Source organism: Numida meleagris, chromosome 9 (assembly GCF_002078875.1).
Source record: "Numida meleagris isolate 19003 breed g44 Domestic line chromosome 9, NumMel1.0, whole genome shotgun sequence".
Taxonomy (NCBI): Eukaryota; Metazoa; Chordata; class Aves; order Galliformes; family Numididae; genus Numida; species Numida meleagris.
Window position 1 is genome coordinate 8,418,862 of NC_034417.1, and position 27,718 is coordinate 8,446,579.

At 44.8% G+C, this 27,718-nt stretch overlaps 1 protein-coding gene across 4 annotated transcripts; it reads right to left on the bottom strand.

The window, feature by feature from the left end:
* MAPK6 (mitogen-activated protein kinase 6) lies at positions 343-27,449 on the bottom strand. Of its 4 annotated transcripts, none has more exons than XM_021407018.1 (6): positions 27,291-27,449; positions 6,854-8,065; positions 5,946-6,090; positions 3,432-3,596; positions 2,508-2,709; positions 343-1,891 (listed from the first exon to the last, which is right to left on the bottom strand). In XM_021407018.1, the coding sequence occupies exons 2-6, from the start codon at positions 7,406-7,408 to the stop codon at positions 793-795; spliced, it is 2,166 nt and encodes a 721-aa protein (XP_021262693.1). In that variant the 5' UTR covers positions 7,409-8,065; positions 27,291-27,449; the 3' UTR covers positions 343-792. The 4 variants fall into 4 exon arrangements, with proteins under 4 accessions (XP_021262693.1, XP_021262690.1, XP_021262691.1 ...); XM_021407015.1 differs by lacking the exon at positions 27,291-27,449 and adding an exon at positions 12,912-13,065; XM_021407016.1 differs by lacking the exon at positions 27,291-27,449 and adding an exon at positions 11,957-12,093.

Consider the following 27,718-nt stretch of genomic DNA (forward strand, 5'->3'; position numbering starts at 1 on the left):
GTAGGCAGTAAAACCATAGTGCTAAACAAAAACTTTTATCTGAAACGTAACTCAAAAATTAAGTTGACTTTCTATAATTACAGAAATATACTTATTTGCTAAAATAAATAAAAGTGCTGCATATTAACACTTCACTCTAAAGAATGCATACCAGAACATTTATAAATATTGAATGATTTTCAGTAAGAATAGCTACTACAATAATGCTGGCTAAATAGAAGTGCATAATGAGAAGCACTATGGGTGGTTAATGTTTTGCCACATACTGCTGTTACCTTGAGGTAGATAACACATGCGTACCAAATTCTGCATTCGTTTCAGTTGCTGCTGGTATCATGTGTCTAAGAAATGTGTACAGTATGAAAAACTCGAGGAGACGCATGAATGAAAAAAACGTGTTGGGAAAAATAGATATTTTCATGCAATTATGTACAGTCTCACTGTGTAAATTTCAAGGCAAGATTCTTTTTTTTTTCTGCAAAACATGGACACTGTTTTACTGAGAGAATGGTTTTTTTTTTACTTGGTTTAGTGCATTTTTTGTTACCTCCTGCATTTTGCATTATTTTGCTCTATTCTTTAATTCTGTGTGCAAACGACATGCCAGTTTAAAAACAAAACTAACTTATGTATAGAAAGTAATTCTGGATTGTAAAAACAATGGTAAACAGAAAGCTAATGAAATCCATACCAAAATTACACCGTCTGATTCAAGTAAAAAAATTACTTACACTAGGAATAAAAAAAGACAAACACATCTCATGAATATAAAAGAAATGTCTGCTGAGTGTTTTAATTTAGATGTTTCAGAATGCTGCTGTACGTTTTGTGGGGAATCTGGGGAGATGATTTCATAGCAGAAGGCGTTAGCGTGGCCTGTATGGATTTCAGTGGCGAACCGACAGGGCTATGAAACTGAGGAATGCCTATGGCCTCAAGCTGCTTGTTGAAGAGGAGTTCTCCACTGTTACTGAGAAAGCTCTCTCCTCTCTCCTTCTCCCCAAGCTTCCCCTCTTCTACTGGCTCAGGTTCTAGCATTTCAGCATCTTCTTTCTTACTAAAAAATTTGTCCAAATAACTGGTGTAAGTATTTTCTTTTTCAACTTGTTCATCTTTCCTCACCTCACAGCAGAACTGGTCTATGAGGAAGCACTCCTCCCCGTTGCTTACAAACTGACTGTCCCAAGAAGTTTGGTACAGAGCTCCTAACTGTGCCAAGTTAGCCATTCCCTTCTCCTGCTTCTCTCTGCTTACCGACTTTGATATTAATCCTTTCAACTCCATTTGAGACACCGAGCTATTCAAGTCATTTAATTTATCAACATCAGTAGGCTCGTGTTGTAAACTAAGCTGAATGGTTTCCGCTATAAACGAATCAAAGTCAAATCCTTGATTCTTCTCCCTTTCTTTTTCAACAAGCTGCTGTGATGCTTCCTCAAGCGCTATCTGGGCTTTCACCAATCCATTCTTTTCACATTTAGACTTGCCTTTCTTATCAGACTTCTCTTTGCTCTGTTCCTTCCAGTTTGAAAGATCTATAATAAGCTTGGGCTCATAGTAATGGTTAACTTCACTGTCTCGCCAAACTAAATTATCTAGGTATGAAGATGACCTCATTTTGTAATTACAAGTGTGACTACATTCCAGATCACAATATTTGTTTTCGTGGTGATCTGAATACTGCCAGCAAGGCTCAGTAGAGAAGTGGGTGTCAAAAGCAGGATCCTCCAGATACTTTTCCCGATCTCCATCCAAATATTTGCGAGGATCTACTTGCACTTCTTCCTCATCAGTAACATCAGAAAGAGCCCTTGGATCACGCTGAACTTCATCAGCTTCATAGTTATTATGAATAGGCCAGTCATGGTCTGAAAACTGACTCTCATGGTATCTGCAAAACAATTTCCTTAGCGTTAGCGGCTAAAAGCAGTCTTCTAGCTCCCAAGACAGAGACAGTTACACTTAGAAATTCCCTCACAGAATAACGACAATTCAACACAGATGACAGAAGTTTTTCAGCCATCAAATCGGGTACCTCTTCCAGGTTGTTTGCTGTTTTGTTTTTTTTGTTTTTAATTTAATCTGGCATAAAGCAATCCTCACACGCACATCTGAAAGATTCAAATCCAGAATTATGTACAATGCTCACTCCATCTACGCAGCCTTTCCGTAAAGTTTAACGCACTTCAAATACCGCTACTGTAATTCTCTTTATTACTGTACGTACCAAGCATGGGACAAGAGCAATGCACACAAAACAAAAAATAAAGAAGTGGAGGAGGAGGGAAAAAAACTAAACAGTAACAGAGAGATTAAACTTTAGATTTTAGATTCCCAAACATATCTCAGGAATATGTCAGCATATCCAAGTCAGTCTTATCAGTCATAAGCCCAGTGATTCCCTCTTAAGAAAGAAACAGAAAAGGAAACAATGCCCAAGAAGCAACATGACTTCAAATAGGAAACAATTCAGTCATGCTACACGCCACAGTAAGCAACAAATTTACCTTTCCCAATTATAAATATGGCTGTGACTTTCATCCATCAGCAGAATATCATCAACCTCGTCTTCAATGTGAAAAGGATGACTTGAAATAGGCTCATCCGTTGGAAAGGAATAAATGCTCATGTAAGGATGGGACAAAGCTTCTTCTGCTGTCAATCGATCCATGGGACTAAAGGTCAAAATTTGCTCCAGAAAGTCCAGCGCTGCAGAGCAAAAGGTATTTAAAAGGAGAAAAGTGACATTTCAGACATCCAGAATTGAAGATTACAGCATAGTGCTCAGCTCTGGAAGTGTGCATCTGCTTACACGGTGTAGTCTGCCACCTGTGAGGTATCTACTACTAGCACTTTGCCGCCAAAAAACCCAAACCAACATTTGGCAACCACAGTAAACAGAAGAGTAGAGGTCAAACCTAGGATCTACAATAATTTAGCCTGAAACAGGAAAAAAAAAATACTACAAGACAGAATGCTTCAAATGGAATCAGTACCCACCAACTGTCATGAAGCATTGCTGTCAGTAACTAAGATCCAAAACAGATTGGTTTGGGGACTTTAAAAAAAAAAAACACAACAACATTTGCAAGAGTTGTTTTAAACTGACTCAATTCCAACATTCCTTTATATTTAGAATGCTAGTGTCTCAAAATAGAGCAGTTCTGTCAGCCTCCCAGCATGAGCAGGTCCAGCACAGATGCATAATTCAACTCCACAGATGACCAAGTAGCTATCATGTAATCAAATTGTGTTGGTTTTAAGTTTTATTACAGTAGAAGACAATTCTTCAAAGAACACAGATTGTTCCATCTAAAATTTCCAGGTAACAGTTACAGACATGCACTGTTATGTTGATCACCACTATTTTATGTTTTTTTTTTTTGTTTTTTTTTTTAAAGTGTGAGAAATATTTTTTTGGAATTACTTACCTTCAGGACTGATGCCTGGAAGCAACTGAGTTAAAGGTTTGTGTGGCTCAGTCATATCATTTCTAATGTAAACTGGAATTACATTGAGAAGCTCCTGACGGTCCTCCTCATGTACAACAGGAATTGACTCTAGAATCAACTGCATCTGTTCAAGTTCATGCGCACCTAAAAACCAAGAGAAGACACAAGCTGTCATTTCAACTGCAAGCACTTTGATCCCTGCATACAGGGTTATTTGCATGCCAGTGCTTCCCTCCTTTAATAAAGAACTCAGGGCAATCAGAGATACTGACGCATCACAATAGATACAAAAATAAATGGGGCCAGAATCAGAATCAGGCTGCCCCATCTCAAGACCTACACGCTATCGGTTCACTTCAGCAGTCTGCATGACAGCCCTGGACACCCTGCCATGCATTTACTGGGTGACCAAACAAATGCTGAAGCCAAATCACTGAAGAGAAAGTGACTGAGCCCTACATACCCTAGCTGAGTCGGTACTGCCTCACATCAACGTACTACGAGTGACTAAAACAATCAGACTGCCCATAACTTGCTGCAAATAGAATTCTACTCCACTATTACCTCATATCCGATCCACACTAAAATTAATCAGCTTTATTCATTCAACTCTAGGTGAAATTAACATTTTAAAATATTTATTAAGAAAAAAAATAAAACCCAAAAGTTATTTGAAACAGCTGTTGGATTCCTCTGCCATGACATTGCATCTCCCCCCTCACCCCAGGTATTCTGGGATTTTAAACCCCATTCTTCTTCCTGTTCCCTTTAGCCTCCCAGAAAGCAAGATGCCTAGGGGATGATTCAGGCGCAGGCAGGAAGTTACAGGCTGACCAAAACAAGCCCTCCAAACAACTCCACAAAATAACTTGATTCAGAGTCTCAGGACAGGTTAAGTGGCATGTCTCCAAACATTTTCCCTTTCCAAATGCATGACTCCACTCGTCTTCAAACCAGACAACACAGGCAGTGCTAAATTAATTAGAAAGGCACATCCATATCTAAATAACTTTATTTTCCGTGTCTATGCAGTGTATCTGGGGCACATAAGTGAGTCTGGAAATATAAGATTTTGGTTATTAAGACAGAGTTAAAAGAAATCTAAAACACTGTACGCTTTGGCAAATACTAATTCAGTTCAAGGAAAAAAACACCAAACAGTCAAAGTGCTATTAGTGTCATTACACAGCAACTGCAATCTACGCCAATGGCAAAGCCCAGACTTTCTCCCACGTTTCGCCATTTTTCAGTAGGAGTACTTGAAGCAAAGGAACCTAATACATCTCCTATCAGTTGACCATTTATTACACTGGGGGCATTATTCCAATAATTATCAGCTCAGAGTTAGCAACTCAGTGCAATCTAAGAAAATCCTCTCTGCATAATAATCACTGAGTTCTATAAAATTATGATTTCAGGGTGACAGTATTCCTTTAATAGTACTTAATGAGAAAACGTTCTCACATTCTTTATCTTGGTGTATAAAGGGAAGAATTACTGCAGAGGTTTTAGTCCACGCGTATCTAGGAGGAATGCGACCTTTGAACCACGAGCTGAGATCTTCGAGGGTTTTATCTACATCACTCCACTAAGTTGGGCCAACAAAGCCAAGTGCAGTGGAACAGCTGCTGCTGGAGGCCCAGAAGCCACACAAAAATCAGCACTTCAGGAGACTGCTCAAGACTGGCTCATCTGCCCCACGGAGCGAATGCCCATCAGCAGGGGGAGCACAGCGAGTCATCTCCACAGTGCAAACAGCAGTTTGGGCTCATCTGAGAAGAGTCCAGTTTGTGCACTGAGCTAAACCAAGGATGTGGTCAGGAAGGCTATCCAGAGATTTGCCTAAAAAAAGCGCTCCTGATCCTAAGTAAAGCACCCCACGAGACTAGAGCGGCGCTTCTTATTTTACCAGAAACGTTTGGGGCTTATATGTCTCCTTGGGATGCTACACTGCATTTAAAAATCCTTGAGTCCTGCTTATACCACTGAAACATGAGGAAATCTGAAGATTATCGAAGCTAGCAATTTTCTCAGGTCAAAATGGTGTACATCGAAACAAAAAAAAGAGGAGGAGAGGGAAACTGTCTATTTCTTCACCATGTAAAATATAAAGAAGCAGGATGTGATTATTTTGACCAAATTAAGAAATACTCAGACCATTCATAACCCTTGAAGACTCCCTGAATATATCAATTCCCTTGAAGATGCATTCAGAACACTTCTTACGCACCCAATAAATAGAGCTTAACCAAATCACAGGAAGATTTACCACGTGCGTGCTCAGGAAGTTAAATTCTGCTATTTATCTAAATTCACAACTAAGACATACAAATACACCAATTTATAGCACACTTACACAACTGCGTAATAATACAGCAGTATCCTGACAGTCAGAGGGAATTGATACTAACCAGGAGAACCAACCCTTCCTTAGGAACATTAGGCAATACCGTTCCTTTTAGGAATAGAGACAGTGTTTTTCCTTCTACTCACCTGCAAAGAGGGTTTTCCCAGTCAGCATTTCAGCAAAGATGCAACCTGCAGCCCACATGTCAATGGCTTTAGTGTAGTTGTTAGGAGAAAGTAAAAGCCGGGGTGATCTGTACCATTTAGTAACCAATCCTTCAGAAAGATGGCCCTAACAAATAAATAAAAACAAAGAAAATGCTTACTTACGTTTTTAAGAGGTGTGTTTTTAAGTACTCTTTTTCTTTAGGTTTTAATGCAATACTTGAAGATTTTGGTCTTGTGGTCTCAGGAATAGTGCTAAGCCATACGCTACCTTTTACAATGGAACAGCACTATCTCTATGAATAAACAGTAACAACAGACAAGCGGGACTCTATTTATTAGTCAGATACTACAATAAAACTCTGTAATTCCCAGGTGCCAAATAAATGTAGACAAAATAATTAACTCTCTGAGGAGACATCACCTGAACCACAAACACAGCATCTCTGAATCCCAGGAAATGGCCGCACTCATTCGTTACGCATGTACCATTCATAATCTTACCTAAGGCTTATTCAGTTATGCCTCTACATGCTGCTCTTAAGAAATCTCAAGTCCTGAATTCACAGTTAAAAATAACCTGCTTTTTCTGAATATATCTAATTATGTTTTATTTTATGCTGCAGTAATTGTTAATTGCCCCTATTTGAGATAGAAGATGTCACCTACAGACCCGTTCCATTTGGTTTGCAAGTATTTCATTTCCACTGTGTGTACGACCCCTAATCTGATATCCCACTGCTAAAGAGCCTTCTACAGGCTAGATTTTACTCTAAGTACCTTGACAAGAACCAGCAATTTCATTTGATTCTGCAAGAAGGAAGCAAGATACTATTTTAAGGAGGCACGGTTGGCAGCGTATCACCTAAACATTTCCACTCTTCACGCACCTTGTGGGAATAATGAGGATCCATGATTCGTGCAAGACCGAAGTCACCAATCTTCAGCACCAAGTCTTCGGTATTAATGAAAAGGTTAGCTGGTTTGAGATCTCTATGCAGAACATTTGCAGAGTGGATATACTTGAGCCCACGTAGCAGCTGGTACATGAAAAGTCTGGCGTGATCTTCCAGTAAAGGGCCTTGCTCCAGCAGATTAGCCAGATCCGTCTCCATGTATTCCTGGACAATGTAAACACAGTTCAGCTCTGTCAGGGAGCCCACATCATCTGTTAACTGGCTTCCACTAGGACCAAGAATTTCAAATACTTTGACAATGTTATCGTGGTCAAGTCTTCTAATAATTTTGATCTCACGTAGAGCATGTTTAACACTCTGGGGATCCGTAAGGACAATTTTCTTGACAGCCACTCTCTTGTCACAGTCATTGTCGACAGCAGAAAAAACTAAGCCATTTCCACCACAGCCCAGTGGTTTTAAGTCCATATACCGAGAGCCCAGATCAAAACCATGAATGTTCATGAGACTTTCAAATTTTTCTGCCATTTTAAAATTCTTTACGTTTTCTTTTTCCTCAAACTACTAAGCTTCTGTAAACACACGGAGACGCTTCCACTGGTATCTGAAGGAAAGGTCTTACGGAAAGGGAGAAGAAACACTTGGCTTCGACTGCAAGATGGTTTCTTGACACTCTCATTTCATTATGAGCCAGCCAGGCCTGTTGTGTCCCCTTGAATTTAGAGCCTGTCAGCTCTAGAACTCAAACCGAGCATAAGATAGAAAGATTGCAGCATTCATAGTTCAAGAAAGGTGCAGCATTTCTGCAGACATTAAAGAAAATACTCACAAGAAACTCAAACGGAATGAAATGACATACTATGCACTCAGCTCTACTGTGCTAAACTGGTTAACATTTAACAAAAATGTGAATAAATATGCACATAATAGGCTTCTATTAACATCCTCCTCCTCACAGTGCAGATACATTCAGTGTTGGACTGGTCCTGAGCAGCGTCATTCTATGGTGCTGGTAAGCACTATTTTTTTTCTTCTTCCTCCTTTTTCCTCTCCTTTGTTTACAGTCTGGTTAAACAGGAAACTGGCAGCTCTTGATTTACAAAAGATGCCTTCTGTTAATGATCAGGTGGCTCCAGCTCACCACAATCACAATCAAAGCTACCATCCATCTTACTCCGTGGCAACCTGAAAAGAAGACAAAAGAGATCAGAATTCTGCACGTACAGAAGTCCTTCTCCTCTCCCAGCTCCTAAAGTTGTCCTAATACACAACTTAGGTGTTCACTTGCAAAACAGCAGGTCACCACAAAAGCCAAACTAGAGAAGTGACGTATTCTTTTCATACTTCTCGCAGAAAGAAATTGACAATAATCACCAGACCGCCCCTTTCTAAACATGCATTGGGAAAGTTTTATATATAACCTACTCAGAATGTAAGGCACATTAAATAAAAATCTTACAGGGTTTTAAGAAAGGAAACACCATAGAGAACTTGGAATTCTCTGTGACAGCTGCTAGGCACAAGTCAGCAACAATAATATCCTGCACCTCAGTCACCGAGCTTTGGAGTCATTCTTTCCACTCTGTTTTTGCTATTTTGCCATAAGACGTAACCAAGAACAGTTCACAGAAGAGGATAAGTGGAGCGCGCTTCCAAGACTGGCTGAATTTCCAGAATATGTCGCACACATCCATCGCCTTAAATCCTTGTGACTTTGCACGAAGCTTACTCAAAGCACCTTTTGACCTCTACAGATTGACTGCCACAAGAATCACAAGGACACCTCCTAGACATTACATAAATTACGATTCACCAACTACCTCCACATTTAGTCAAGCTAGATTATAGAAAGAAATAAATCACAAGGACAACATTTCACATAACAACCAATATGTCTCTGTTTCCTCTAATGCACAGGCACTTTCAGACATCATTAATTTTTCTAATAGCCTAATAAATGCAATTACTAGTTATGAAAACAAAAGTAGCAATTTTCTCAGTAGGTCTCCCAGTCTGCAGCAGCGGAACGCTGTCAGGAAGACCGCAGTATATTTTTGCAGAATATCCTCACCATTTCTTTTGAGAGCTCAAAGATGCCACAAATGGAAGAGCGAGAAGGAGCACCCTGCACAGCGAGCAAAGCTCTGGCCAGTTCCACTTGGATGCTCTTCCCCAACAACTGGAGTGGCAGCAAGCCACAGGATGTCCTAGCTTCAATCTTAAACGTATTTAATCACTGAATGCATTTGAGCTCTTCAGCCGGCCCTCTACACAAATGTAGAGGTTCTCCAAACTACCCCAGCCATTTAGAATTAGCAGTTTTAAGGGAGAGCATTCCTACAGTTAACATTTCAGTGAAACAACCAGAACAAGTTTCCATACTCCTAGCAGCACAGCAGCTGACAAATTATTCATGTATTCTAAACAACAGCCTCTTAATTCGCAGGCAGAATTGCACGCAGAAATAATACAGAAAGGCAGACAGGCAAACAGAAAGGAGTGCTGCAACGCACCGCGGACCACCACTCACTCCTGCAGCACAGGGCTGCCCCGCAGCAGGACACCAAGCCCCGTCCCCGCTCCCAGGTGCGCACACCCAGGGCAGCACGCAGCAAGCAGGAAGGGAAGGAAACACGTCACCCTCTGCTGGTTTTTTATTTAAATCGAGACAGCCGACTGTAGTACTTCTACACTGAAAGCGTTAAGTTTTGCTTTGCTGCCCAGCCTCTTGACTCTTGTTTTTTTTTTCAATAAAAGCCTAAAAATATTTTCTCCTTCACATGCACCACTTTCAGGCTCACTCACGTTGAGCTGCTGCCTGCTGGTAAACTAGTTCACTTCACTCCAATCATTTTCCCTTCCAATCCTCATATCCCCCAAACCATCACAGAAATCCCTTGCTGGAGCTCCCACTCGTCACATCTCACGCTTACCCCAGCTCCAAGCCCTTGTCCCAACACCCTCAACTACATTGTATTTTACACCCTTAGGGCCATCTCATACAGTTTTACTCTCCCCCTCTAATTAAGCCTACTGTTTCACACTGCTGATGGCTTCAACATTCAGCAACACCCTGTTGGTTTGCAGCAGTTGTGCAATGTATCCGGAACCTCTCCTTTAGCCAGTTCCATTCAAGAACACAGGAACAGATTGAAACAAGGTCCAGCTGACCCACCAGCAGCAGGGAGTACCACCACAGGCTACCAGCTGCTACCCCCAAATGCCACGAAAGCCAGAAGACGATGACATTGCTGCTTACCTCCAGGAGAGCAGAGCGACAACCCACTCGCTCACTCAGCAGGGGGTCCTAATGCTTTCACTCTGAAACTCCCAAATGAGGCACTTTTAGTCATCAGCTTCTACTGTACCCTTCCACTAGATAACCACTAATTAAGACATTTTCAGAAGGATTATCATCACTTTCAGAATCAGAGTGACTCAGCCAAGGAAACAACTGCTGATAACGCAAGCAACCTGCTGCAGCCTTCAGCCTGACCCCATCCTGCTACCGGCTCCCTGCGTTGCTCTGAGCAAGCAGCCTGCTCCCAAAGCCCCAGCCAGCACCCGGACCAGGAGAAAGTGCTGGGAATTGGACCCCCAACCAGAGACAGCTCCTCATGGGCAAGGATGAGGACAAGCAGAGGCCATCCTTGCGGAAGCAGCCTGTTTTAAAGCAACTCAAATTAAGATTCAGTAATTTGAGAGTGATCTTTTATCATAACTTCACAAATAACAGGTGTGCAGCAGGTTCATGCAGGCCTGTGTCTGAACCAAAAAACATGTTTCTGCACTACGCCCACTACTTCAGCCCACCTCCTCTCAAAAACAGCACTACAGCCGTACTCTGCCCTTCCTGCTGCCCCACACAGCCCTGGGGCTCCGCCTGGGGTTGAAATGCTGCTCACGGTTCCCCATCTAGTTAATGGCAAACAGACACCTCACCAGCAGTTCTGTGACCAGATGTGGGTAGGAGGGACAGAAAGTAAAAAGTTAACCCTAAACTTTCTTCCACTCAAACCAAAATAATAATTACGTAAAGGATAATCAAGAATAAATCATGACTTTTTAACCAAAATAAGGTCAAAGTAACAACTTTTCTTCTTTGCATTCCAGAGCCGATTTTAACTTCAGAAAAATTATGGTTTGTTTTTCCAGACACTCATACTTAAGAACAACACCAGCACACTTGATGCATTTTCAGTTTTGCTGTCAGCCATCACCACCAGCCCAAGCACCTGTCTGGAAAATAAGCAGTGAATAAAGAACCTGATCACCCCTTCCTCAGTCGTGTAACAAATCTAAATCCAAAAGGTCTGTCACACATGGCAGCGTATTACAGACAGGGGTGATTAACCCTGATTTGTGCCGAACAGGCTGTTCACTTGGGCACCAATGGCTCTGCTTAGATCATCTGTCACCTTTCCAAGAGTACTTCTATTATTATTATTTCTACTTTTAAATGGTGTTTTTGTTCTTTCTTCCAAAAGTTTTGGACACACGGACACAGCTCTGTGAGCGGTCTGGCTGTGCCCTCCCAACAGACTGCTCCTGGCAGAGGGTGCCCTCGCCCTGCACGCAGCAGCCCCACGCGCTACGCAAGCGGCCGCCCAACTCCGTGCTCAACTTCTGCGCGGGGCTCTCCTGCCGCTTTCAGGAAACAGGATGTGCACTACAACACGGGCAAGTACGAGACATTTACTTTTTCTGAAATCCAAACAGGATGGAAAGATACGAGTTAATTTAATCACACAGACCGCGTAACGATCAAATCATTACTCACAACAGAAAGCCGAGGAATGACTAACGGCGCATTATACAACCTGCTAAGTGCTATCCTCTGACTACAAAAATACAGGGCAGCAGCGTTGTTTCGGAGCAGCCACGTTGCAGTCAGTAGGCAGTGAGTCATCGCCAGCTCAGAACCGCTGCTCGCTGCCTCCCACCGCTCCCAGAGCGCCAGCGATTGCTGCTGGGTCGCAAGTCTGCCGGAGATGTAGGAGCACACGGGGCTGGGCGTGCTATGCTGGGATAGCAGCTCGGCCCTCCCTCTGGGTGGAAGCTGCCACGGCTCCTTACCGCTACTGAAGAAACGTAACGCCGGGCTACAGCCTCAGCGCGGGGTTGGGCGAGATGCAGAGCTGCCAGTCCCCGTGCCGGCCGTGTAACACGCTCACTGATCCCCTACCAAGACAGAACTTGCCTCAACTTTAAGCCGCTGCTTTCTGGAACGCACGAGTGGTTTATAAACACCCCGCGCTGTCACGATGTTTTGATAGGCACGCATAGATACAAACTCGGTGACAATGGTGCTTACAACAACGCGTACCGGGCACATGACGACAGACAGACAATGACCGCTCCTTCCTCCGGGACACAATGACCTCAGCGTCACGCCGGCCCAAACGGCACCGAGTTCCCTACAGAACGAGCACGCAGCAGACGCGCGTTCCGTTCCGCTCCGCTCCGCTCAGCGCGGCGCTGCCCCGGGGCGTTGTGCCGCCCTCAGCTCCGGCCGCGGAGCCGCCCGGCCGTACCGCAGCGGCCGCCGACGCGGCGCCCCGGGCAGCGCTGCCAAACTTCCGCCGACTCCACGAGGCCGGGCCCGCCCGGCCGCCCCGCTCGGACGTCCGGCCGCCTCCCGCCCGGCACATCCTTCCCCGGGGCCGAGCGCACGCCGCGCACCCCCCAACGAACCGAGGGGAGTTCCGCGCGAGGCCCGGCCCGGCCCTACCTTCAAACGCCCTTCAGGCCGCGCCGCGCTGCCCCCTGCCCGGCCCGGCAGAGGGGAGCCCCGCACCTCTCCGGGAGGCGCCGCGGCGGCCGTTCCCGGGGCGAGCGCAGCCCGCCGCCGCGCCGCCCCCGCTCCGCCGCCGCAGTGCGCAGGGCCGCGCCGGGCGAGCGGAGCGGGCCGGGCCGAGCCGGGCAGGGGGCGCCGCGGCGGGAGGGAACAAAGCGCCTTTGTGCGGAGGGCCGGGCCGCCGTGAGCCCCGCGCCCTGCCCCGCCTTCCCCTGAGCCCCCCGCGGCACTCACGGGCCTCCCCAGGCTCATCGGGCGCTGCGCTGCTCACACGGCCGGGCCCCGCGGCCCCACCACCGGCTCCCGCCCGGCGCCCGCCCGCCTCGCCGCAGTCGCCGCCGCCGCAGCCGCCGCCATGTAACCCGGCGCGGAGGGCAGGCGGGGGCGGGGACGGCGGCGGCTCCGCCTCGGCCGGGCGGGGCCAGGCCTGCGGGGTCCCGGAGCGGGGCGTGCCCGGCCCCCAGAGCCCCTCGAGTGGCTCTTCCCCGCGGTCCGGGAGTCGGCGGCCGGTCCCTCAGGGATGGTCGCGCAGAAGCGCCGGCACAGGGCCGAGCGGTGCCGCTCCGCTCCCATCAGAGAGGCTCGCGGACGTCGTCGGCGTCCTGATGATACTGTTAATGCTCTGAGCTCCAGTTAACAATTGCCCCTTCCTCCTCCAGTGCGGTCTCTGCTCCATCCTAACGCTGCCCTGCCCTCACACCGCCGGTTTCGTGCGTTTGACCCGGGAGCACGTCGCCGGGCAGGGCCTAGGGATCGGTGCAGAGACGCCACAGACCCGAAGCCCGAGCACGGATCCGCGCAGGCACGCGGCTCTCTGCAGAGGATGCCGGCCTCCAGCACGGGCTCCGTGCAGCCGGCGCAGGGAGCAGAGCCAGCAGGCCCAGCTCCAGCCAGCGGCGGTTACCTGGGCAGGTGGCCACAGGCCCCGCACCGTCGTCCTTGTGCTCAGGGTCTGCGTGGTGGAGGAGACCGCGCAGGAAGGAGGGCAGAGCGGGCACTCCTGCCCTGAAGAGAACGTTTGCACTCACATTTTCTGCGGTCCCTGTGTTACTGTGGCCATGAATGTTTTCCCCACAAATACCTGCATGCTGCTTCCCACGGCTCTCACTCCCGCAGGCTCTTGCTCTCTACTCTCCTCGCCTGCAATTATATCCCCATTAACGGACATAGGCAGAGACAGTAAAACTCTTTTTTTTTTTTTCCTGTAAATCACAACGAATACAACAAAATAAAGCGAAATGATTCAAACCTTAAATGTTTTCCCCATGAGACTTCTATGTGGACATCTCAGCGTGAGGTGAGATGTTCTCGGATTTAGAAGGATGCAGGAAAATCGCAGTGCTGCATGCAGCAGAAAGAAAGCTGAGGTTCCGCTGAAGGAGTTTCAGCATGTCTCCGGGGCGTTCCCCGGGTCCCACACAGCCCTGTCAGTGCACGATGACTCAAAAGAAGATAGAACAATTAACGCTCATTTTTACTGATTCAACTGATTATTTCTGGCTAGAGATAGTGCAGAAGTTACTCACAGTGCATAGGGCTCTGTGTCTCCCTCCGCTGCCACCCAGACAGCAGCGTCCTATTGACCCTGGCAGCTGTTAAATCATGGAACTTGATTTTTTGTTAAACGTGCCACCATATCCCACCAACTCATAAAATAAAGGTCCTGGCAGTAACGGGTGCAGGAAGAACCAGCATTGCTCTAAGGAGTAAGTGAGAAAGGGAAGAGAGGAAAAGGCCAGTTCCATGGCACTGGGACCGCAGGAGGGGAACTGGCACAGCCCCACTGGCACTGCCCAGTGCTGCTCACGTGCACGAGCATGCCTGCTCCCCAGCCAGCTGCTCCCCTCTTACTGGGAGCCAAGAAGAAGTGATTGGGGTATTTGCTAACTTGGTGCGGTACAAATAACATACACACAGAAGTCAGCAGCCAAACTGTCGCTGTTCATTACGATATTTGGTAATTTATAGGCACCCGGCTACGCTGCCAATGGTGGACAAAAGTCAGAAACACAGTGGCATCTAGCCACCCAGCAGAACAGTGCTGGAGGACTGCAGCACTGGCTGCTACAGAGGCCTGTATTTAAATACAGTCTATAAAAAACTGCAAGAGTGCATACTTGGAAGAGGTGATGTTAGGACAGCACTCACAGCCAAGCCACAAAGGAAAATTTATTTGCATTGAAAGGAGAGATTTGGGACACAAAAAAAGCAGGAGCAGCAGTGGCTTAAGTGTCTGAAAGCCAGAGCTATTTACTTAATTAAAGAATTCTTCCACCCATACAAAGTATTCTCATTATGGGAGACAAAAAAGTCAAGCTGATCCCAGGGCACTGCAGCAGGAATAGAAGTATACTACAGCCCTGCAACAGCAGCTGGAGACCCTGTATTGTACTACGTCCCCTGCACTGCTTGCCAACACCCACGCTGTCGTGACATTCAGGTGGAAAAGTCACACATCTGTGGAGTTTGCTGCACAGCAGCCCAGGACACTTGAGAAGCACTGTAGCAAACAGTGAGCTACAGGCTCACTCACAGATCTCGCGTAGCCCAGATGTACCGCTATTTTTCCGGGTTCCTAATTAATAAATCAAGATCTTCCCCCCGCCCCCCACAATTATTCTCTGCCATTCTAAGAGCACAGTCTGTGCGTAAATGTAGTGAATGAATCCTTCCATCTAGGGGAAATGTCACTCTGCAATTTTTAGCTATCTAATCAGCCAAATTGCTAATCCATACCTGGATTTTTGATAGCCTGTTAATTAGCTATAAATTCCTGCTTTGAATTGTTTCCCCACTCCCCTAAGAACACAATTACATTGCTTGTAGATGATATGCTATATGATACCATTCAATTCAAAAACATTTGCAGATATTAACTGCGGAGTAAGAAAAGAATTGGTCTTAGAAGGCCATAAAGCCCAGCAATTAAAAAATAATTAGAACTGAAACAATGAGTCTTTTATTAGATCCAAGTTCAAAAAGATTGAACAGTAAATTCCGGTGTACTATTTCAGTCCAAGTGTGAATCACGACTTGTGGCATAAAAGAGAATAAAGCATTTTTTTTGAGCAGCCACACCCATTACGACTGGCAATGGAAGAAAGATTATGAGAAGGCATGAAAAGGTTGCCCAAGGTGACTTGGCAGCTCCAAGCTTTTGTCTCAGTTTTTCTGTGGGAAATCACTGCTTCCTGGGCCTGTACAGCTCCCTCTCATGATCTCAGCTCCCTCACACCAAGCAGCCTCTGTCCCCAGTGAAGACGAAGGCGTCTTGGTGACAATGGCATGTCATGGGTCCTGCAGCCCAATGGGGTTGCAAATCCCATTGTACAGCTGTACCCCAGCGTACAGCTTATGGTGCTAGCATTCAGCACAGAAGTCCAGGTACACTTGAGTTTCCCTGAAAAGTTAGACTGCACCTTTCCATACTGGATGTAGGTGTTTTTTTTTTCTTTTTTTTTCCTTTTCCTTTCTTTTTTATTTTACACAAACACAATTTTCTAATGAAAACTCACTGGCTTCATTGACACCATTCTTTTCACACCAACATTATTAGCAGGTAATCACACACAAGTCACCATCTTACTTTTTTTTTTTTTTTTTTACCAAAATTTGGTGTCAGAATCCTTTCTGAATCCACTCTGCTAGACAACAGCCAAAGCTGCTGTGGCACAGACAGCACACCATCACCTCGTGCACTTGCTGGGTAGAACTGAGTTTGCTGGAGCAAACTTTGTACGCATCTACAGTATGATCCAGAAAAAAGATACGAGAACATTAGAGGAGTGAGAAGAAAGGAAAAAGGCAAACCCTAAGATCTTCATCCCTGTGTGAAACAACGGAAAAATGGAAAAGAACAGACTATTGATGAAGAGACCAATTCACACTGAAGGCTGCACTGAACAAAGGGCAAATGAAGGTGGAAAAAGAAAGTCACTTGCAGAAAATGTTTAACTTTGAGGTTAGAAATAAATGGTCCTGTGACATACTTTGGAAATTCTGTGATTCTACAGGAAAAAAAAGTCATTAAAAACTTAAAACTGAACGAGTCATTCTTCCCCCTTGGTAGATGATCAGCAATCTAGGACACTACAGTACAGCTTAACTGCATGCAAACTCCCCTCTTAATAGCTCGCATTTATTTTAAGACAGACAGTTCCATTGCCTACTTTTTCTGTGTCTTCACCAACACTTAGCACATGGACACAGCAGCTGCCTAAAGCAGAAGCTGGCAAAGCCATGGCAATACTGGGAGAAGAGGAAATCATAGATAGAACATTTGCCTTGTAGCTGGGTCATCACTGAAAGCAGCCTCAGTGGGTGAGATTCACTGCAAGGCAGGAGCTCTTCCAGATTTTGGAACCTTTTTTTTTAATTCCTTGTTATCTAATCTTGCCTAGAGGTTAGATATTACTATTTCATGCACAGAATAGGAAACACATAGAAAAATTTACCAAGGTAGGCGATGAAGGCAGGAGACACAGGCACGTGTTAGGTTTAAGCACATTCTACTAGTACCAACGTGTTCATGCCTGGATGCTCCAAGTGACCTGAGTTTCTTCTAACTTCCCAGCGCAGGACACAGGAGGTGTGCAGTAGCGATGCGATGTGTAGATCCTGTCAGTGGATGAATCTACAGCTGAAAAATACTCTCAGAAAGAAGAACGGGACTGCTGTGGCAATGCAAGGCATAGGATGAAGTGGAAACAAGAAGCACCAAATGTTGGGGTCTATTTTCAGCACTTAGGAACAAGGGAATTCTGTGTGTGATAGTCCTCCCCCATTCAATCCTGCTACTTCTGACTGCACTATGGTGCTGCTCTGGTCCCCACATCCAAAGCCTCAAGCGAAGCAGTTTAGAGAACATCAGCCTGCAGAAGTGGCACCAAGGCAATTGTCAAGGGCATCTCTGTACTATTATCCTAGCACAACTCTGTACTGGTTCTTGCAGCAGCCGCAGTGCTGCTAGTGTGGTAAGGAAGCATATCACTGTACAGATGTTATTTAAATATCTACAATACCTTGATCACTCCAAAGTGGAGAGATGCCCTGGAAATAAGGTGGGGTAGTATCAGCAAAAACTGCCTTTGTTTTTGTATAGTTACCTGAAAACATGTCAGCTCTTCAGCAGAAGCTATAAGGACCCGGTGATGGATTTTTGTAGAACAGTTATATTTCATTGCAGAGCTACTGCATTTCACTGGAGAACTATACATGTTTTCATGCAGCACTACTCCTGTTCATTCCTATAGAACAGTAATCCTTCCTACTTGCAGCTTTTTGCAGCATTTTAATTGCTGTTGCATTACAGAGATGAAGCGTCTGCTGTATGATTGTAAATACAGCTGGTGCTGCAGTGCTTGTCATTGACAGAGAAAAAAATCTCTAACATTTGCTAACATGTTCCCCAGCACCAGAATCCTCTTGAAATACATTTACAGGGGGCAAAGCTCAATGCAAATACACGTGCAGCAGCTGATACACTTCTTTCAGCCTGAGGCTATGCAACTTTTACATATCAAATAGCAACAAATGTTATCTACAGGCTCATAACGGGAGGAGCAGTGAGCAAGCTGAGGCATTTCAAACACTTTCAGAGATTACTTTGCAATAAACTGCACATGGGCTGGCGCACAGCCAGGAGGAAATCTTTGTGAGCAATCAGGAGGAGATGTGGTGCTGCCACGAGACATTTGGGACCGGAAAAGCAATGCTAACCGATTGTGCTGAAGGAGTCTCAGACCACTGCTGCTGCTCAGATACAGCCCCTGCAGAGCCCTGCGTGGATGGGCCATAGGCCTGGATCCAGCCTAGGTCACCTGTGTCACTGGGGTGCCTTACAGAGCAGTGCAATAGGGTGAAACCAGTTGGACTTCGAGACACACTGAGTACCTTTGGAACTAATTCACAGCCCATCAGACAAGGAGCATTCTCTGTTCACTTTGCCCTGCATACCGTGGTGCCTGCGCCCAGGGCTCAGGGATGCAACACAGGATGGTGAAAGGCCAGCAGGTGAGAAGCACCGTGCGGCAGGGCCGGGGCAGGAGGGCAGCAGGTGGGAGTGCCACTGCTCGGGGTGTGTGTCAGCCACAGCCAACACTCTTATTCAGGATTCCCGAAATAGCAGAGCAGGCCTGCTTGGAAGCACACTGCTTCTCCAAGTGCCTCCTACGGCCGCCGTCAGCCTCCTACCCCCACCAGCCTCCTGAAGCTGGAGAGAGCTCAAGTGTCATTAATGGTGCAAATTACATTCTCTTGTCTTTTTCTTCTTCCTTTTTTTTTTTTTTTTTTTTTTTTTTCCTTCAGCAGATATCAGAGAAATAGAAACTTTTTATAGAATTTCTACCATCCAATTGTACGGCAAGTATTCAGCACTGTAAAAGCTAGCCTAAGTTGCTTTTAATGTACCTTCAGACATCAAAACTGAAAGATTTTACTTTAATAAAAGAGAGCTCTGGAACGAGCTCCTCTCCCTTTTAATCCATAACTTTTTCTCAGTACACATTCCACTATCTATTTCTAAACGTTTTCAGTATAACTATATGAGATTATTCATTTCCCTACATTCACCAACCCCATAAAATCTCAGCTTTCGTTATGATTTTGAAAGATACTTCAAGTCTTTGTCAACAGTTTTGAGACACTTGCTGGGAGGGAATGCATTTCCAAACTATTTGTTTTCTCATGAAAACTGAGTTTTGCCTGGATGCCAGGATTAGCAGACGGTTTATAAATAGGTTTGGAGAGATGACAGGAAATGATGCAAGATATCAGTCCACTCCACAGAGGGCACCTGTCTGTAGTGCCCAGGAAAGAGGGACTTGCACCACTGACTACTACACAGAAAAAAAAAACAACTGCAGAGAAACATCACTTACTGAGGGGGGTTTCAGCCTTATGAAGCACAAGATCTCTAGCCTCCATACTACAGCTCAAGCCAAAAAAAAAAAAAGTATTTGCTCGAAACTACACTACAGTGAAAACCAGGACGATTAAATTTTCCTTTGAAGAGGAAAAAATGAGCAGAATTGTCTAAACTCGCTTTGTCTTTTACCAACGAGGAGGAACTTTCTGCTCCTGACATGCTCTAAATGCCAGCAGGCATTGGAGATTCTCCAGACTGTGACCGGTGCCAAACACTGGGATCATCTTCTTACCCTGGCATTTACCATCAGCTTCAGCAAAGTCGCTTCCAACTCAAACTGCTTTAAACGGGCTCCAGTAATAGCTGCTTAGAAGTTAATCTTTATCTATTCATTTGATCCCAATAACTATCTGTTCCTCTTTGCAATATTACTACAGAATGGAGAAGCAATCCGCTGTCTCATTTTGTTTCTATCAGCCTCCACGAAGGTAAAACTCAACCACTTATCCCGAAATAAATGCTTTAATTGGAACAAGGGGAAAGTCTACGGTAGAATTCTCAGTGGGCTGAACTTCAGAACATGAACTGCAGCCCTCCCCCAGTGCTCCCTTCCAAGGCGCAGCTCTTCCAAACACCAGCAAGCTCCGCTCAGCCCATTCCTCACCATGCTTTCACACCACCGCTGACCGACTGTTCTACATACAGCAGGCTACAAGTGTTAGTGAGGCACAGTGACCTACCCAGCAGACATGCCTGCTGAGTCACTCAGCACAGAGAGCAGCATGGCTGTGGCGTGCAGAAGAGCTTCTTTGGAGGGGCACCATGAGCTCAGGTGTGTTTGCACACAGCTCTGCGCAGCGGCATCCCTGCAACCACCTGCAGTGCCATCTCACGCAGAGTCAGCCCCAGGCACGCTAGCATGAAGCTTCTGCTGGTGTTTAACAAAGAGTTAACATTTGATCCTTCTGGTGGCCCTGCTTTCAGAAGTGGATAGTTTCTGCTCATCCTTTGTTACTTATCCGTTCCCATGACAGACAAAACAGCCTAGAAGCACTTCCTACCTATGACCGGAATACATAATACACAACACATTTCTTAAGCTTCTCTACCGAGTAACTGACTTTACCAATACTCTGAATTTATAAAACTCTATAGAACTTGATTTTTTTGCACTGAAAGCATTAAATCTGACTGAATTTTTGTTATTTCAGAGATATAAAGTTATTACCTCTATCAGGCAGTGTTGAAACGGAACCATCCCAAACCTTCTCCATTAAAGGCTGTGCAAACAGAAACACAATCCATTTGCCTACGTATAAATTCCAGGAATTAAAGCAAATCCACTTGTTAGTGGTATTCACACATGGTATGCGTGCAAGAGAGAAAAAAACACTGAGAGGGTACAGGAGAGGGTGGGCAAGGCTGTCAGCCTCTGTGGTGCTCAATGAGAATGCCAGGGCCTGAGATCCAACTGTCCTTAATGATCACCAGCATAAAAAAAACCTAGAACTCTAAACCTGGACTTCATTCTTTTCTGCACTTGGAAAGAAAACCTGTGTAAGTTATTTGCTCCTTGACCTACAAGAAAAGGTACCTACAGGCCTATTCATTGAACAGCCTGCTGCACAAAGACATGCTCTTCTTGTCCAGAGCTAAGGCAGGCTGCTTCACAGAAATATCTCCACAGGACATTCCAGTGTTGAGAAATCACTGAGAAGCAGCCCAATTACATCACATACAATCACGTTTGGTACAAAGCTGTTAGAACCAAAAATTATGAGATACCACATGCATGTAAAGCTGTGTTTTGTGGCAGGGGGAAGATATTCTGCCCTCATTCTTTCTGTTTTATGAAACATTAGAGAAGCATTTAAGCCTCAGCCAAAATCAATTACTGATAAGGCTATTTTAATAAACAGAAATGTTGCTAATCCTTATCTCAAATTTCTTCTTATTGTTTAATCTGGACACTCCCAAAACAAAGGCATCTGAGATCAATCGAGGAAGGAGAGTTTCAACCTTTGGATCAGCTCTAATTGCAATGCTTCATTCTCATGATTGCTGCAATTTAACAGACCTTGATGTCATAATAGAAATTACATGGTTGCTCTTGCTGTCATCCAGGGCAATGTAACTGAGCACATACGGACACTATGTCTAATCTCCCTGGCAGCTCACAGTGCCACAAGCCAGGTGAAAGCCCAGTCTCTGTTCTCTTGCACCCATTATCACAGAAGATAGGTGCACAAGTCCATTCCTTCCTGTTCAGCAGTGGGAGAATATTTGTGACAAGGCCAGGCTACTCAATGTGAGATTGCACTTGGTCACCCAAAGCAATGAAGTATTAGGCTTCAGACACTAAACAGTGGGAAGACTCTTACTGGCAGTCTGTCTCGAAAGAGCAGCCCAGAGGGACAGACTGCAGCCTACAAACCTCTCGTATTTTCCTTGTTATTAAATTCTCCAAAACAGATAGCCTCTCTAAGCTACAAATTGTCTTGGAGAAGACATACCCTTTAAGCCAAAGATTGGTGCAAGTCTCACCCCTTGCCATCAGAGTCCAACCATCCTGACAGGGCTGGACAAAGAGTTCCCTTTGTGCTGCTACAACATCCTTCTTCAAGGGCAACTCCAAGGAAGACTTGACCCTCAGGTTGGCCTGCTACACACACACAGTCTTCAAAATGCAGTGCAGTGTTCACTGAAATGAAACTGCTGTTTTCTTCCCCAACCCAGCAAAGGTTTCAAGATGTCAGGTATTTATTTTTTCCTGACAGACTACCCAGGCTGGTATTTCCACCGCTGCATGGACTGTCTAAATACTTGAGAAAAATGAGATTATTATGGTTGGTGACAATATCCCTGTTTAAATAATTAAGGCAATTCATTTACCTGTAGAAAAAATGATTCAAGGACTATATGTACAATTTGCGTTCAAAGTACTACCCTGCACCCAGTGTTTATCATCCTTGGTCCAATGATACTTGTTAGTAAACAAGACAGATGTAATCATTGCTAGGAGTAATAGTAAATCAGTGGCAAGGCTCAAACAGGCCATTGTCAAGTTGGAAAACTTCAGCCAAGAACCTGCAGTAACTGCTGAAATCAAATGAAAAAGCAAAGCAGTAATTGAAACTTTTGAACCTTTTTACACAGAGGAGCAAGAAAATTTATCTTCCTGATTGCTCTAATGTTTCAGATAGCAGGATAACGTGGGAATATGGCCTTAATGTCAGCGAGTAAACTTCTGTGACCTTTCAAGGGAGCTATATCTGCCATGACGATCACAGTAATCAGAACAAGCTCTATCTGATCTGACATAGGTTGGCTGCATGAGCAGATACCTCTTTTTCTCTCCACAAGTGCTCAGCGCTTTGCTTCATTCATTGTACAAGACAGACAGTGCTCACCTGATTAGCAGTAATTGGATACCAGGAAAAATAAAATCCATGTACTGCCCTATGTCTTATTCATCATGTCCTGCCCTGGTTTGAGGACAGAATCACAGGGGAATTTTTTACTTTACAGGGCTTAAGGGTTCTGCAAATATCCATTAATTTTATTTCTACAATCTGCAAAGCTACCAGGATATTATCATTTCCACTTTCCTGAACTGAGTCACAAAGATCAAGGTCACAGTAACCGTTAATAGCAGCCAATTTGAAATTCCCAGAACTTTCGAAGTGATTGGTACTTCATTCTACCATTCATCGTTTTCAAAGTGATTGGTAATTCTTTCACCATCTGCAGATCCTCAAAGTTATGAATCTAGAGTTTCGCAATTATTCTAGGCTTTGTCCAGGTTGGATTTCCCCCAGCACCAGAACATCCCCATGTAGCTGTGTTTGCACAGCCCCCACACCAGCCTCTCCACTCCCTTTCAGCTGCTCCACCGATTTCTCCAACTCCCCTACCATTTCCCATTCAATTCCCAGTTGCTATTTGCTTTTCTCCTTTCAAATTCAAACAGCATTTTTTACAAAGTTTCCCCCCCAACCTATTCCTTAAAGATTCCCAACTCATTCAGTCCTCACTTCTGCATTTTAGCCAAGCAGCTCCTTCCAGCTTCTTACCTGCAGGAGCCATTGAAAGCAACACATGGGAGGAACGGTCCACTTACATCCTATTAAGGTGCCCGAACCCAACAAAGCCTGCAGCAGCCCACAGATACAGTCACGGGAGAATTCCTGTTCAGAAGTTTTCACGGCTGGAACACACCCAGTACTGACAGACTGCTTGGGGAATTTGTCTGCTGCCACATCTATCCAGCCTACAAAACCTGAGGTCTCCAGTTCATATACATTAAAAGATTTTCCACAAGGATAAAACACAGCTTTGATTCCAGATTTCAAGAATGTCCTCCTGTTCTGGAACAGGCAAGGGACTTCTAAAGACTCTCTTTGTTCACCTGTTTTAAAAGTAGGGCAAAATCAATGCTTTCCTCCAGCCCAGTTCTTGTAAAATGACAAAGCAGTTGAGCTAAATTTTCCAGCAAAGTTCAGATTTGGAAGTGTACCTGGCAAAAAAACCTTTCTATCCAAAGACTTAGTTAGCAGTCAGGCAAGTTGCATCTACCCAGAAAGAGGCAAGCACTCCCCCAGACTGTGGCAATGCAGGAGCTCCCCGGCCTCACCAAAGCCACGCTGTGCTTTGCCTTACCACTGTCCTAAAGCTGCTCTGCATCACTTCTCCTCGTGGGCAAAGGAACAGGGGGACAGCTGCTTCTCCATACCCAGATTCCTATCAGGGTGCACTGTACTTCTAGGCAGCCTTCTCCTGTCATGCCCTGGGAGCTGGAAAGCCACAAGGCGTGTGAGGAAGGTGGTGTGTATGAGGGCCTTCCTAAATGAGAACACATTCGAGCTGAAAATGAGAGGATCGGTGTTTCTGAGACCAAAGGAGCACTGGCAGTGTGCTCAGGGCTGGAGAGAGGTGTGGGGGCACGGGGAGGCTGCATGCTGCTGCTGGAGGTGTGGGGGGCTCTGTTCAATACATGCTATGATTCCCTGTTCCATAAAAATACTCCATGATTCTATGAAATAATCATCAGCAGCTTCTCCATAACCTCATCTTTTGGCTGGTTGGAGGGACTGTGCTCAGGGGATAGGAAGCGATAGCAACAAGGAAGTGTTAGCTTGGATTTCAGGTGGTGACAGAGGCTGTAACTTGTTATTATCTCCACATGACAAGCACTCCAAGACACCCCCACACCAATCCTATTATGAAAAGCTAGATTTCACAAAGCTGTTTTCCAACATGTCATACCCAGGTTTTGTGGCTTCCCCTGACATTTTCACCAAGACAGGTCACAGCCCAGGAGCACAAGCCAGGGCCTGGCCTGGCCTACCGGCCCTTCCCAGAGCCCTGCCCTCTGGCTGTCATGGAGGCTGTTCCACCTGTCTGTCATTCAGTGGTAGGTCTCCCCCTGAGATCTTTACTGAGTGAGGGACATGACCAGAAGGTCCTAAAATGACACCCCTCCCTCCTGCTGCCCCTGCTCATGTGAGCCACCCACTGGCACCCCACAGGGCCTTGCTTGGTGCTGCCAGCATCATCTGAAGAAGGCACACAAGCTGCTTGTGATCCTTCAGCAAAATGCTCACAGTTACGGCAAGCAGACACCTAGGAAATACATCCCCGAATTCGCCCTTCTGTTCTTTAAAACCAATGTTTATTTGTGCTGCGGGTGGTGGCAGCCCCCAGTCTACCCGCACTCACTTATGTTTTCCCATGTGCCGAGATGAAGCTTTGACACTTCTCTCCCTCTGCAGAGAGAACACAGCGTTTACATTTACAGGAACGGAGCTGTGTTTGCATAAAGCTTCAGACAATGCCAAGCTGACTGTCTGACAGAGGAAAATCTTCTGTTAAAAATCATTTTTTTGTCTTTTCCAGAGATCTAATCTATCTTCTGTGCATTCCTGACCTTCAGAAAGTATTTCCATCTCACACATTAAGTATAGCAATCCTCTTAACAAGGGAACATTTTGTTAGAGCTTTAAATTGGGTTACGTAAATTATTTGTAGTTCTGACAGCAGGTTTCTCTTCCGTCCACAAGGACGAATGGCTGTTAGGAGATTGCTACAAGGTTCATTTGCAATCACAGCGAATAATCATCTGAAGGCACTGTTTGGAATGGGATCTTACCTAGGGATACACGATAAGTTTAATAGCGTATAAAAGCTTCTAAAAAAGCAGCATATTTGACAAATAATTTGCAATACAGTAACCTTCACACAAATTAAAAAAAAAACCAAACACTACTGATGTGAATGGTAAGTTAAGAAAAAAAAATCATTTCTGACTCTCATAAACTTTAGGAGGAACAGAACACAGATGGGAAAAGATATCTGTTTACCTATATAAGCAGAGAGAGAGCTCACAGCTCCCTGCCAGTGAGTGCTACCCGGCACCAAGTGTGTCCCAGCCCCTGAGCTTACCCTTGCTGGCTACAGTGGGAATTGAGAGCGGTGAGGATTGGGCGCTTTGCATCTAGTTAAGTACTTGCTCAGAAAAAAAGCACAGAGTAGAAAAGTTATTCAAGAAGTAAAAGCACTACTTTTAGCACTGCATTAGAAGGCTCTGTGACTGAAGAAAGATATTTTTCAGTACTCTGTTCCTACTCTTCCTTCTCAGCACCTCTCCTAATCAGAAAATTTGGAATGGGAAAGGGTCACAGGCAGTTCAGTCTCCCTCCTTCCTTCCTCCAGCCACTGTTCAGGCTGACCAGGGCACTGAGTTTCTAACAATTTCTTCAGGAGTGGGAAAAGAAGGGCATGATTTATAAATTGGGTCACACTCCCATTTTTTTTTAGGTTCCCCATTCAATTTTGGAGCAGCTTTAAAAATAAAAACAACAAAAAAATTAAACAATGTTTTATTCAAATTGAAAGCTTTTTGTTTGATTTTTGAACACTGATTACTTAAGGGAAAAATTTAAAGCGAGGATTTTCAGATCAGAATAGGGACATTTCATTTAAAAATCTTTATAAGAGTATTTCAGATTTTTCTCCCTAAGTGACAAAAGCAGTGAGTTAAAATTCAAGGAAGTTTGGGAAAGTTTTCATACAATTCTAAGTATCAGCACTTGGGAAAATCCAGGAAACGCGCTTTCTACACACTCCTGTTGGCACTAAGCCCTCCCCAGCAGCAGTCCAGGCACCAACAAAACCAGCCACCCTTTCTGCAGCATGAAGGCACTACAAGTGACACTTGAAATGAGAAAGAGCGCGTGGGTTTGTTAAACCACTCATACACACACACACAAACACAAGAAACGTTCTAAAGGTGTTTAGCAGAGGAGGACCTTTCCTCACAGAACTGAGTATTTTCCGATCTCCCTGTGAATACTTTACCTTGGTGTTTCTGATCCTGCTGAGATAACTTGTAGTGTTGTATTTCTTTCATATCCCCTCCCCTTCTTTGATGCTAACTATTTATTTTCAGCAGTCTTTACAGATCGTCTCCCTGTTAATTAGCAGTCTGTCTTAGAACACGTTATCTACAGAGAATGCAATGTGTTAGTATTTCTTGGTACAATGTTAGTTATTCCTTTTAATTATCTAGAGGCACTAGTTGACTAAAGTAAAATGCTTTCATTTGTATAAAAGACCATCTATTGTTATTTTGGTAATTCTCAAGAGAGAGGTTTTTAAGTGTTAGGTAGCAAGCTCAATCTTAATCCTTTATACTATTCTCTCTAAACACACAGATCTCATAGGAGAACACACACAGACATTTAACTTACCATTATTGAAGCTATCTTTTGACTTCCACAGTATCATTAATATTTAAGCAGAAAGAACAGAGCAAAACAATTATCCTAATGACACCACACCAGAACTAACAAAATGATTTTTAAAAAGTCATACAGAACAAGTGAGAAGGTCGACCAGAAAAGGCTAGTCAGGAATAGCTGCGATCTGATGAGGAGGAGAAGGTTATGTTTCTGTGATACGAGCAGTGCACAGCTGTTACTCTAGTAATAATTCATCATATTAATATTTAAATGAGAGGAGGAGGAGGGCACGAGATTGTGTGTGACTCAACAGTCCCTCCCTGTCCTTAAGCAGAAAAATAGGCCACCAATACGGACAGAGCATTAGGAGCTACGGAGTGGGAAGGTTTGTTTTTATTTCCTCTTGAATGAAAGCGGGCAAACTGGTCCCTCAATCA

Bases quoted from the DNA above. Each gene is read 5' to 3' on its own strand.
- MAPK6 (XM_021407018.1), bottom strand. From the start codon at position 7,408: ATGGCAGAAAAATTTGAAAGTCTCATGAACATTCATGGTTTTGATCTG. The intron at 6,091-6,853 runs GTGCGTGAAGAG...TTTATTTGTTAG, and splicing joins ATCCTCATTATTCCCACAAG to GGCCATCTTTCTGAAGGATT. The intron at 2,710-3,431 runs GTAAGTAATTCC...TTTGCTCTGCAG, and splicing joins TCCAGGCATCAGTCCTGAAG to CGCTGGACTTTCTGGAGCAA.